The following is a 13,896-nucleotide window of genomic DNA, read 5'->3' as shown; positions in this document are numbered from 1 at the left end:
AGAAAAAGAAAAGGCTTTTTTTTTTTTAAAAAAAAAAAAAAGAGGGAAAAGGATGCCATGTAAATCTAGCTAAACTTTCATCCCCAGATTAACCAACATCGTAAATAAGAAGTGGCAAGTTTTAAACAAGTAACAGCAGACCTCATACTCTTGGTGCTAAACCCAGAAATTTGCAGTGCTTATTTTTTATGCAGAAGAAAAATCTGCCAGCCTCACATGGAAGTGAAGATCTTTTGTAACTAATACCTGTTCTTGTTCTTGCTCATGAATCAATTGCAGTCATCGAAATGATGTCTCTAGTTTCATTTTATCATGAAGAGTGACGACCAAATTGTGCGCATCATCCAGCAGCTTCCAAATATCAAGGTGTCCAGCCATACCATTGCATTCCTTGATGATCTCATCCATGCTGCTATACTTCTCAATAATCAATTTCCTCCTCTGCAACACTGAAGCCGCTATTGCATACAGCAATAAATCATCTGTTGGTGGAGCACGCTGCCTGATTCTGCTCCATGCTGATTTCCCAATGCCGGCCCTGATTGCTGCTTGATCTGCCCACATTACTTCCCAAAGGCAGAGAGTCTGTTCAAATGTCAATTCCCTTCTAAACAACACAACCACCATCCTGTACACAAAAAAGCAATCATCGGCCTGAAGCTTCTCCAGATGTCTGAACAAGTGAGAATCCTTGAACTTGATTATCTTTGCTACTATATCAAGTTGCCTCCTGATACCCACCTCATCAAGCCTAAAGTTCTGGCGTGCCTTCTTCATGAATCCAACAAAGCACCAGAAGGCCTCGTGATCTTCTGATATAACACTAACTATTGGAGACAGCAGATCGCTCATACCCTGGCAGTAGCCGATTTCTGGATCATATAATGCATATGCTTCAAGAATAGCAACCAATCGGGCAGCATGGAAAATTCTATTGGGTTCTAAGTGCCCATATTCCTTCAATCCAACAGCCTCAGCAGATCGGATTGCCCTGCTCTCTGGTATAACAGCTTGACAAGGTGAAAATGGTATCCATTCTGCATTGGCACGTACTGCATCTAGTCGGATGATCCGTTGCCAAGTGGCAAAATCTTCATTGTTTGGTAGTCTTGATGGGCCATTCATTTGGGATGAAGAAATTTCTGTAGAAGCTGTCTTGGAAGTGTTATCCTCCTGAAATTCATTAGAAGGAGAAGTCTGAATTACCTCAGGACCATCAGAGGAATCTGAATCAGTAGAATCAGTATCCGATGCTGCATCAACGTTGTTGACATCATTCCCTTCCAACAGGGCACTAGACGGATCATCTGAATATTCAACATCTGGGCTCCTTTCCTCACTGGAAAGGGATTGCCTAGCACTCGTTGCATCTTCAGAACTAGGAGAACCAGAAGCTTGAATAAGACTCTCACCATCTCCTTCATAGCTTATTTCACCAATTTCGTTTAACTTAAAGCTCTCATTGCATTGCTTTAGAAGTTGGCGGCATCGCCTGCGGAGTTTCTCATATTCCTTTCTGTATTTAAAGATTTTGCACCAAAAAAAAATTATATTAAACAGGACATACAGGAGAGAAGTATAAGCAAACAAAAATAAATTGAAGACTATACAGACACAATGGATTGAAACATTGAATTCGGATCAAACTTGTATGCCTACCTATTTCGAGTTCTTATGATATCTCTCTCTTCTTTGGTACTGTCCAAGTCATAACTGTTCAGATGAACAATGTAATCAGTATTTATACAAAAGTCTGCCTAAACAAATGAATGCATGTAGAAATGAATGGGGAAAGGAAATATAGTAGAGTCTAAAAGAAAGCAGAAGGTTATAAATGTTCCCTCAAATGAAAGCACAGAGTTTGGGCTATCACAAAATGAAAGACTCAATAAACAAAGTTATGGGGCAGACTACAAACCCCAATAGAAGAAACAGGTGATAAACATTTTCAATAATAATTGGGAATTGCAAATTTTGCTGAATGTGTGTCTACACGTGTCCAATTCAATTCCACGTTTCCTAGATCTCAAGTACGCAAGAAAATAAGTAGAAAAGATTATAAAGAAATGAAACATGGAAGATAGTATGCTTACACTCCAAGTAGGAATGGCCAAACTTCAGCCCTGATACTAGTATCAACACCCTGCACCAGATTTTAATAATGTATTTAATTCCAAAATGAAAACACAGAACACACATTTTGCGATCATTCAAGAAAGATAAGTAAAAGGAAACTTACTCCACTGCGAACTCTTTTCAGGAACTTAATTCCACCATCACGGAGTTTTCCGTCCAGTGTAAACAAGCTCTTCCACTGCTGAGGTGAAAGGGCATGTTTTCTTCTCCTACGTGACCATGGTGATTTAAGACGACCTCTGGAATTTTGTCAAAAAAGAATTATTCATTAGTACTGCCTGTATGTAGATGACTTTTAGATTACGATAAAGCAGCAAACGAGTTAAGATATTTTGAGTAGTGAGAAACTAAACTACACATAAAATGAGCGAAGATACTCTTGCAGATAAAAAGCATGTCACAGTACTAGATTAACTTTTTCAAGCCCATCGGAGGTTACAATTTTATAAATATTCTTTTTTTTTTTCAGAATGAAGTATCCAAAGTAAGGAACTATTTTCAGCCTTCATGCTAAAATAATTAAATGCATTCAATGTTTCCTACTTCCACCTACATATGAAAACCAACTACAACAAATTTGAGAAGGATCAATCCAATACAGGAACCAATACTGCCTAATTCATCTTTGGAATCGCAGCTCAATGTGAACTTCAGGACTCACTAATAATCATGTTTTTCCGTTCTGTATAATACTGTAACGCTAAAATTACTAACTGAAGTCTTAAAAAAATACAAACAAATTATTACAAATCTCAACCACAGGACTATGATAGTTTCGTTAACCTTTTTTAACCTGAGGATTAAAAGGAACAAAACTATTCAATATAAAATTTATGGGCACTTGAGGGTGGCAGTATTAAAGAAAAAGACTAAAAGACATCAATTAGAAAAGATTGTTCCTGAAGACTTGAACACATCAACATCCTTCAGATACATATCGAGAATACTTAAGACCAAACCCATGATTCATGATGCAGGATATTGACAGACTGATTATAACATTTTTCTTAAATAATCTTAGACTCCAAAAATTTAACTGGGCTCAAAATCCATTTCACCATTCTCCAGACGAACTTGCTCACTAAAATAGACCCTAGCACAGATCTTCCCTTGACGGCTCAGGAACAATGGAAGTTACAAGCAGGACCATACTGCATGTATAGGGGTTTTGAAATCCGAAACAAGATCATCAATTCATCATCCTCATCAAGTTACATTTCCTCCAAGCATAGTGAACTGATTAGACAGTTGGGAATGGGAATCAGATGATAAACAAGTTCAAGGTAAGAAGATAGGAACTTGTGCTTGACAACCCTATCAAAAAAGGTAAAAACCGATAATACCCCCAACCCAAAGCCAAAGGAAAAAGATCCGTGTCCCTCTCACTATCTCGTCCTCCTCAACTACTTCCTTTCTGACGCCCTTCGCAGACATATCATAAAAACAGAAAACGGAAACAAAAAGTTGTGATTCCAACCATTTTAGCAGAACCACAACAACGAGATACGGAAATGCCGCCGAACAAAGAGACCCCCAAAATTAGAAAGAGGGAAGTGCAAAGGCACAAAGACCCAAAACAACACAAGCTGATCAACCCTAAGCTGACACTGATAGCAACTTTGGGGATGTCCAAAACTGGAGATCTGGTACAAAAATCAAAAACACAAAAGTAATAGATATCTGAGTTTAACCAAATCTCATGGCTCAAACAAAGCTAAAGAAGAAGAAAACAAGTGACAGAACAAAGAAAAAGGAGAGAGAAAGAGAGAGAGTAGAGGAAGAGGAACTCACCGATCAGAGGTGGAACAAGACGCTGGTGAGGAAGAAGTGACAACGAATAGAACCGAACGCAAATGGATCCACGATGAAGACGATGACGACGACGATGATGAAGAAGGGGAGGAATTCGAAGACGAAGAATTCGAATTGTTACTTCGTCTAAGAGGATTCATCTATAAAAATTGTCTTCCAATTTACACTTTTTTTTTAGATTAACAAAATTGGAATCGAAAACATCATCTATGTCTGAGAAAGAGTGAGTGAGCTAGCTAGGGGTTTCGCGATGCGCGCTCTCTCTCTCTCTCAATCCCTAAATTTTTTCCCCTTTTTGGTTCATTTGAGGGTTTCTTCGGTTTTACCTACTAGCACCGTAGAAGATGACAGCGACGAGAGCGAGGCCAGCCAAGGCCGTGAACACCACCGCCGGAGTGGAGGGCGCGGCCACCGCAGCCATGATTAACGATAGCCTGCCCCTGCCGCTGCCGCCACCGCCGCCACTGCCACCGGAGATGAAGGGACTGTCGTTGTTGCTGTTCAAGTAACTCGATGAGATCATGGAGGAGGAGGAGGAGAGGGAGCTGAAATTACTCAAATGCCCCTCGCTTCGATCCTCGCTCGTTTCGTCCTTCCGATTCCACAAATCCACTCCGAAGAAGAAAACATAACCAAACAAAACAAAACAAAACAAAAATCAATGTTTTCCCCCCTTTGCTTCTGATTCTGTGTTTGTGAGAATGAAAGATGCTTCGTTATTATGTTGACATGTCTCTCTTCTTATGCGCGTGGAGAGAGAGAGAGAGAATGGAGAATCGGAAGAAGAAGAAGAAGGAAGAATCTATCTTCTAATGAAAAAGGGAAAAGAGCCTTCTTTGGATTGGGTCTTTTACAGTTTAAGCCCTGCGAAGTACGCTGTGTCTTGTAAAATAGTAAAATACGTTAAAAAAAACTTTCTCGGAATATTTTCAAATATTTGAAATAAATTTAAAAATATTATTAAAAATGTTACTTATAAAAAAATGTATTTTTTTTAACATGCATGTTAATTAATTTTTTTATTTATTATATATGTATAAAAATAATAAAAATTGAATTAATTGAGATGACAGATAATTTATAATTTATTTAACTAAAAAAATTTTAAATTCAAATCTTGAAAACAATATTTTATGAATTAGATATCAACTTTTTTAATATTTTCGTTCGATAAATAAATATCTTCAGTATAATATATGCTAGTGTATCAATAACTATTCATACCTTGGGTCGAGCTATTCGACCCGAGATGTTTAGCGACAAGGCGATCGACTTCTTCAGGTCCGACTATCCGACCTCTTCTCAAAGAGCTCGGTCAAACTGCCAGGAAAGCCCAGTAAAGGGCCCAAATAGAGAAACACGACCCAAGTCCAAAGGCAGTCCAAGCCTATAGAGATAAAGGCGGTTCCCTTGAAGATAAAGCTGACCTCACCCAAAGATAATATAAGATAAGATAAGATAACTAATTTATCTTATCTAAGAAGGTCAGCCCACGCTATTATAAATATACTGGAGCACCCAGGTATAACTCATACTCTGATTCTACTAAAAACCTGTTTAATACCCATGCTAACTTAAGCATCGGAGTCTCTTGCAGGTACCCCCCACCCTCCGGTGACGAAGGAATCAGCAGTGCAGCCAGTCCCACAAGTCGGACACGACAGCTCCGGCCGCCACCCACCAGCCGGACACGTCATCTCCGACCAGTACAGAGGATCTCGTCCGAGATCGACTTATAGTTTCAGGTAACCCTCGGAACATTGGCGCCGTTGCTGGGGACCTGGAAGTCATCCCATTACCATGGCGGACGACCATGCACGACCACGATTCAGATCTAGAGGATAGAACGCCGCACAAAAATGCGAACACTACACCGAAAGATACCCCGGAATCTAACGGGGACAAAAACTCACCAAATTCGAGAGCAATAGAGGCGCTTCAAGATCGTTTAAAGCAACTTGAAAAAGAAGCCCAACATCAGCGAGAAGCTGGGAAGGATCTATAAAGGGAGATAAGGCGACGCCGAGAATTAGAAGATAAACTTCTAAAACTCGAAGCCGATCTCAAAGCCAAAGCTACTCGATCCACCCCTGAGGACAACTCTCGCAAGGATCAAGACGCATTCACTAGGGAGATCATGAAGACCAAAATCCCTAAGGACTTCAAACTTCCGGACATGATTCTGTACGATGGCACTACAGATCCCGGCCATCATCTCAGCAATTTTAGAAGTAGAATATATCTCACCGACGCCTCAGATGCAGTTCGCTGCAAAGCCTTTCCAAATACTTTAACAAAGACAGCAATCAGGTGGTTCGACAATCTACCTCCTAGGTCCATTTCAAGCTTCAACGACTTAGCCAAGAAGTTTCTGGCCAGATTCTCCATCCAAAAAGATAAGGCTAAACACGCCCCAAGTCTATTAGGAATTAAGCAAGGAGATCGGGAAAGTCTTCGCAGTTACATGGAAAGATTCAACAAAACATGCCTGGATATACAAAGCCTACCAACAGAGGCTGCCATTATGGGCCTCATCAATGGCTTGCGAGAGGGACTTTTTAGTCAATCTATATCGAAAAAACACCCTACATCTCTAAACGAAGTGCAAGAACGAGCAGAGAAGTACATCAACATGGAAGAAAACTCTCGACTAGGAGAGACCTCTAAATCTGGATTCACCTATCCCTCCTGGGATAAGGATAAAGAGTCCAAAAAGAAGGAAGATCGACATGGGAAAAAAATAAAAAAATACCACAATTACACCCCTCTTTGGGTGTCCTTTGTGGATGTCTACAGAGAAGTTTGCCACACTGAAAAAATACTCCCAGCTCGACCACTCAAAGGCAAAAAAGGAGGAGGAAATTGGACCGAATATTGTGAATATCATCGAATCCGCGGGCATTCAACCAACGAATGTTTTGACTTAAAAAATGTCATAGAAAAATTAGTAAGAGAGGAAAAACTAGATCGGTACCTGGCCACCCGGGACGATGAACAAAGAAAAAGAAGAAGAGACGAATATGTCGGACGAACCGAGCGATCACCTCGCACACCAGAAAGACACATCCACATGATACACGGCGGATTTATGGGAGGATGAATCTCCAAGTCATCTCGCAAAAGATATCTCAAAGAAGTATATCATGTTGAGGGGAAAGAGGAAGCACTCGACATCCCGGCAATCACTTTCACCAAAGAAGACGCATCCGGTATCATCTTAGGACACGATGATCCCATGGTCATCACTATTATACTGGCAAACGTAAATCTCCACCGCACACTGATAGACCAAGGGAGCTCCGCCGACATCTTGTTCAAAACTGCCTTCGACAAGCTTGGCCTGGAAGAAAAAGAACTTAGAGCATATCCAAACAGTCTGTTCGGACTAGGAGACAACCCAGTTCAACCACTTGGATACATCTCACTACACACTACCTTCGAAAAAGGAAACCAATCTAGAACACTCAAGATAGACTACACCGTAGTCGACGTGAGTTTAGCCTACAATGCCCTAATAGGTCGGACAACATTGAATCAACTCGGCGCAATAGTCTCAACTCCATATTTATGCATGAAATTCCCAACTGCAGAAGGGATAGCTACAATAAAAGCAGATCAGAAGATGGCGCGCCGCTGTTACAATGAAATTCTAAACCTCAGAGGCAGAGGAGAGGAATTTCACACAATAGAACTGGGGGGAGTTCAGAGGCAAGAAGAACTCTGCCCACAACCCGAAAGTGAAGTAGAGAAAATCCAGATTGGAGACACCTCGGACAAAACAACCAATATTGGTACGATTCCAAGAGGAGACATAGAAGAATTACTCATACAGTTCTTACGAGATAACGTCGACCTCTTTGCATGGAAAGCTGCAGACATGCCAGGCATAGACCCCAAATTAATGTGCCACAAATTGGCGTTCTACCCAGAATCTCGGCCAGTACAACAGAGACGGAGAAAACTTGGACCAGAACGATCCCAAGCTGTGGAAGAGCAGGTACAAGCTCTACTAGAGGCAGGATTCATAAGAGAAGTCAAGTACCCACTATAGCTAGCTAACGTCGTCTTGGTGAAAAAATCAAACGGAAAGTGGTGAATGTGCACCAACTACACTGATCTCAACAAAGCCTGCCCAAAAGATCCTTATCCACTCCCAAGTATCGACGCCCTAGTGGATGCCTCCTTTGGATATAAATACATATCGTTCATGGACGCGTATTCGGGATACAATCAAATTCCAATGCATCCACCCGACCAAGAAAAAACTTCATTCCTAACCCCAAAAGCAAACTACTGCTACATCGTAATGCCTTTCGGTCTTAAAAATGCGGGAGCTACTTACCAAAGGTTAATAAATAAAGTCTTTTCGGATCATATCAGAAAAATCATGCAAGTCTATGTGGACGACATGTTAATAAAGACACAAAGTGAAGAGACGCTATTGTCCGACCTGACCCAAGTGTTCGACACTATAAGAAGGCATGACATGCGACTCAATCCTGCAAAATCCACCTTCGCAGTAGAAGTTGGCAAATTCCTGGGTTTTATGCTCACACAAAGAGGAATCGAAGCAAATTCGGATAAATGCTAGGCCATACTCGACATGAAAAGCCCGACTTGCGTCAAAGAGTTGCAACAACTCAACGGGAGGTTGGCAGCCTTGTCCAGATTTCTAGCCGGATCGGTAATAAGATCTCTCCCCTTCTACGCCACTCTAAGGAAAGGAAAAAAGTTTGAATGGACAACGGAGTGCGAGCAAGCCTTCCAAGAGTTCAAAAGATTCCTGGGACAACCACCTATCCTAACTCGGCCACGGAAAGGAGAACCAATCATATTGTACCTCGCGGTAGGAAGTCGAGCAGTAGCCTCAGCGCTAGTTCGAGAAGACGACAGTGGGCAACAACTCATATACTTCATCAGTAAAGCATTACAAGGATCCGAGCTGAACTACCAAAAAATAGAAAAATTTACCTACGCCCTCATACTAACATCTCGGCGACTTCATCCGTACTTCCAAGCTCACACTATTAGGATTCGGACCAACCAGCCCATAAAGGGGATTTTGTAGAAAACGGACTTAGCAGGTAGAATCTTGCAATGGGTCGTCGAGTTGTCCGAATTTGATCTTCAATACGAAGCTCGGACAGCCATTAAATCACAATACCTGGCCGACTTCATTACAGAATTTACAGACACCCCGGAAATCCCCACAGAATGGAACCTCTACGTGGACGGTTCCTCAAATAAAAATGGAAGTGGCACAGGTGTGATAATTGAAAGCAACCAAGGGACTCAAATTGAACTTTTCCTCAAATTCGGGTTTTCTGCCTCAAACAATCAAGCGGAATATGAGGCACTATTAGCTGGTTTGAAGCTGGTTAGGGAGGTTGGAGCTCAAAAGCTTACCATCTTCAGCGACTCACAAGTAGTCACTTCACAAATAGCAGGGAGCTACCAAGCCAAAGACCCCACCATGAAAAAGTACTTGGACAAAATCAGGGAACAGCTCGGACAACTCGGAGAATATGAGGTCCGTCACATACCCCGAGAACAGAATGTCCGAGCTGACGCACTCTCAAAGCTAGCCAGCACCAAATCAGGGGGCAACAATAGAAGCCTCATCCAAGAAATACTGCAGAGTCAGTCAATCTCGGAAGAAGAAAAAGTCCTAGCCATAACAGGTCAGGATCAAGGATGGATGACTCCCATATTCCGAGGGTTACCTGAAACTGCAGGTCGATCTCAGACGAGATCTTCTATACTGGTCGGAGTGGATGTGTCCGGCTGGTGGGTGGCGGCCGGAGCTGTTGCGTTTGACTTGTTGGACCGTTTATGCTGCTGATCCTTTGTCACCGGAGGGTGGTGGTACCTGCAAGGGACTCCGATGCTTAAGTTAGCAAGGGTATTAAGCAGGTTTTTTAGTAGAATCAGAGTATAAGTTATACCTGGGTGCTCCAGTGTATTTATAATGGTGAGGAGTGACCTTTCTGGGGATAAGATAGTTATCTTATCTTATCTTATCTTATCTTATCTTTAGGTGAGGTCATCTTATCTTCAAGGGAATCGCCCTTATCTTTCTAGGCTTTGGCTGCCTTTAGATTTGGGCTGTGTTCCTTCGTTTGGGCCTTCATGGGCCTCTATAGTGATTTGGCCGAGCTCTTGAAGAGGTCGAATAGTCTGACCTGAAGAGATCAGTCGACTTGTCACCAAAACGTCCCGGGTCAGACAGCTCGACCCAGGGTATGAACAACAACTATGGATCAAATGCTAGTAGTGAAGGGTATTTTAGATTTCTTTTTTGTCCATTATTTGGGACAAAAGGTAAATTTTGCAAAGTCTTCTGTCTTCTTTTCGGAGAATATGAACTTGGAGAGGAAATGTGTTCTTAGTAATGCCCTTGGGATGAGACTTACAATGAATTTGGATAAGTATTTGAGAGTATCTCTACTACATGGCAGTCAAAGAGGGAGGATTTTCAATTCATTCTTGACAAAATGTCGAAACGTCTTGACTCTTGAAAAGTTTACAACCTTTCGTTGGTAGGTAGAGCTCTTGCTCAATAGACACCATGAAGCTGCCTTTGAGTATGTGTGATCAAATTGACAGCATATGTTGCAATTTTGTTTGGGAAAACTGATTTGGTTAGAAAGCCTCGTCTTCTTAAGTGAAAAACTATTTACTTGCCTAAGGTGCAAGGAGGCCTCGGCTTTAGACCTACACAGGTTCTTAATAATGCAAATTTGTTGAAATTAGCCTGAAAATTTGTCCATAATAGAGGAGATCTTTGGGTTAAAATTTTTCGAAGCAAATATGGATGTGGTAAGGCTACTCTTTTTGTTGTTAAAAAAATCAAAATGGCTTCAAAATACTTGGCAAGGCATCCAAAGAGTTTAGAAAGATTTTTAGAATAATTTCATATGGAGGGTAAGATTCGGTATTTAGATTAATTTCTAGACCGAACAATAAATTCCAAGTATTCATAAACTTGTGGACTTTGCTCAGCCATAAGTTATCGAATAGATGCTGAAAGAGAGAATTTGCGAGTTTGTTATTAATGGTCATTAAGACTATGACCGAATTGGTACTATGGTGGGAGAGTATTGATATTCTATTTTTGCTTCTTTTAAACCTCCTGAACCTGAGTTAGGAGTTAATAGCTTGGCTTCCGATATCGAGTGGTGTCTTCTTGATAAAGTCGGCTCGTGCTATCTTTTTGGAAAATACGAATTACCCAAATGCTTTCTTATTCTAAAAAATATGGAAGTTGGAGCCTCCGCAACAGCTGCGGTCTTTCTGCTGGCTCGTAGCACACTAAATCCTTTTGACCAATGCAGAACGCACTAGAAGATATATGGCAGAGAAAGACAGTTATGCCATTTGTGGTGTATCCCCTAAATCTTTGCTCCATGTGCTCCATGACTGCAGGGTGGCGAGAGGCATGTAGATGAGCATTGATAATAGTTTGATTTCGGATAACTTCTTTAACTCTCCTCTCTTGGCTTGGTTCTTTGAGAATTTATCTACCAAATCTTCCTATCAAGGGCAATCTTAGCCCCTTTTTTTTTGTTACTACGATGAATTTCTTATGGTATCGAAAAAATAAATTTGTTTTTGATGTTGATGATATTATTAAGAAGGAAAAGATTGCTCCCCTTGCTGTCTATCTTGCAAAGAATTTTCAGCGTGCTCGGGCTGAAGTAAGTCGAGTTAGGAAGGTAGTTAGCCGTTATATTGAGAAGAAGATTAAATGACACCCCAAAACCTCCTTTTGTTAAGCTAAATATTGACGGTTTGGTTCTACATAATGGAAAAGCATCTTGCGAAAGGATTATTAGCAAAGTTCTAAAAATAGACCAGACTGACCGGTTTGACTGGGTTAACTGAGAACCGATCCTCTGGCAAATTCGGTTGACCCCAAAACCATTTTGCAAAAAACTAATTAAAAAATCAGTTGAACTGGTAGTTAACCAGTGAATCGACTGAATCGGCCGGATTTTTAAAGGTCCGAATATCCCTTTTAGCATCAAAACGGCGTCGTTTTGATATAGGAAAAAAACAAACCAACCTCAAACGGTAGAACACCCAACCCCCTCTCCTTTCTCTCTCACTCTCACATTCTCACCAAAATCCCTAATTTCACTCACTACCTAACGCTATCAAAGCAAACACTACCACCATCGTCAGCCCTCCAACCCGCCTGCTTGTCATGCATCCCTACCAGCCACCATTAGCCCCTAGCCACTGCCACTCTTCTCTTCCTCACTATCTCTGTACTCGTCGTGAAGCCCCACCAGCCACCGTCACTCCCCCAGCTGCCGCCACTCTTCTCCTCCTCACCGTCTCTGTGCTCGTTGTGAAGCACACCTCTGTTATCGTCGTTGGTGGCAGTTGCTGAAGGTGTTGTCGTTGTTGTCGTCCTCGATCTTCTTCTCCTCTACGTCACGTGAATGGTTGCTCGATCCTCTATCTTTAAGCGCTTCCTCTCCTCCGTGAATCTCTGACCGGAGCCTCACCGTGGAATCTCTGCTCGAGGTCTTACCATCGCAAACTGATCCTCTTCCGAGCTCACTTTGTCAACGACGTTCCTTTCTCACTGTGTCTCTAGTAAGCCACTGCTTCTTCAGTTTTAATTTCTAAGATTCTGGCTCCAGAGTTGAGCTTTTGTGCTAGATTCTGAGTTGGGATTGTATTCTAAGTTGGGTTGTTGCTTATGTGATTCTGAACGTAGTTTGGATTGTTTTGTTTAATTTTTTTGTTTCTGAATTTTATGGATTTGGATGTTGATTTTTTTATTCTGAGTTTCTATTGATAAATACTTGATTGAAAGGTTTTTGTTGAAATTTGTTGTGAAATTTTTGTATTCTAAATTTTTTGTTGTGATGGTTTAAATTTTTGTGTAAGTGTAAGTTTGTAATTCTAAATTTTTGTTGCAATGAGTATTCTTATTGATTATTTCGTTATAATTTAGAAGTTAATTAAAAGTTTTTTATTTTTATAGATTTTTAATGATAAAATATGAACAAGTTATTATGTCAAATTATAAAATTTTGAATTTTATTAGTTTAGAAATTATTTTTGTATTTAAAATTGTATATTGAATTTTCAATAATTTTCTTATATATTTAATTAAATCGATTTAACCACGGTTGGATCATTGAACTATTGAACCAGTCACTCAATCAGCTTAAAGATCGGTTCGGTTCTTGCCACCTTGATTATTAGAGACATAAATGGAAGGTTTTTAGCTGGTTTTAGTGCAAACTTTGCTTTTATTTCGGTTACTTCGGCAAAGTTCTGAAAAATTTTAAACGATGTGTGGACTTTGCTGTAAATCTTGGGTATAATTATGTGGTTGTGGAGGTGGACTCAATTGTTGCAATAAAGCTTATTCTTTATGATGATATTAATTTGCATTCTTCTCGAGTTCTTATTTTGACAATTAAAAAGAGGTGCAACGGACTAATCAATTGGAGAATACAACATCAATTTTAAGAATCAAATTCTTGTGTAGATAGAATGACTAATTATAGTCGTAATTTATCTTTTAGCTGTCATGTATTCTTTAATTTACCTTCTTGTATCTTTTTTCATCTTTATGCTGATTCTATCGACATCTTATTTTCAAGAACCGTTGTTTTTAGTTTGTTTTTTTTTTTTTGGGTTTTAAGCCCCTTGTTAATAAAAAAATAATTTAACTAAAAATATTTAAATTAATTCTTAAAAAATATTTTTTTTATAAATTTTATAAAATATAAGATATTAAAAAAAATAGACAACAATCTTTTGAATATCTCCATCTCCATTATTTATATACAAATAGATTATAGTAGATAATAAATAAGGTTACATGAATAAATCAAATAAAATCCAAAATTACAATATTTTACATGGATTTACATTGTGCGTTTTATTTGCTATATTATTTATATAAATGTTAGGAACTATTTT

At 40.0% G+C, this 13,896-nt stretch overlaps 1 protein-coding gene across 2 annotated transcripts; it reads right to left on the bottom strand.

The window, feature by feature from the left end:
- On the bottom strand, positions 87–4,799 carry LOC107605854. Of its 2 annotated transcripts, none has more exons than XM_021106254.1 (5): positions 3,928–4,799; positions 2,240–2,375; positions 2,094–2,143; positions 1,660–1,713; positions 87–1,516 (listed from the first exon to the last, which is right to left on the bottom strand). In XM_021106254.1, exons 1-5 carry the CDS (start codon positions 4,086–4,088, stop codon positions 280–282), a joined length of 1,638 nt encoding a protein of 545 aa, XP_020961913.1. In that variant the 5' UTR covers positions 4,089–4,799; the 3' UTR covers positions 87–279. The 2 variants fall into 2 exon arrangements, with proteins under 2 accessions (XP_020961913.1, XP_016163266.1); XM_016307780.2 differs by having other exon boundaries at positions 4,275–4,799.

Source organism: Arachis ipaensis, chromosome B07, assembly GCF_000816755.2.
Source record: "Arachis ipaensis cultivar K30076 chromosome B07, Araip1.1, whole genome shotgun sequence".
NCBI lineage: Eukaryota > Viridiplantae > Streptophyta > Magnoliopsida > Fabales > Fabaceae > Arachis > Arachis ipaensis.
Note: the sequence above shows the minus strand (reverse complement) of the source record. Positions and strands in the feature narration are given on the sequence as shown.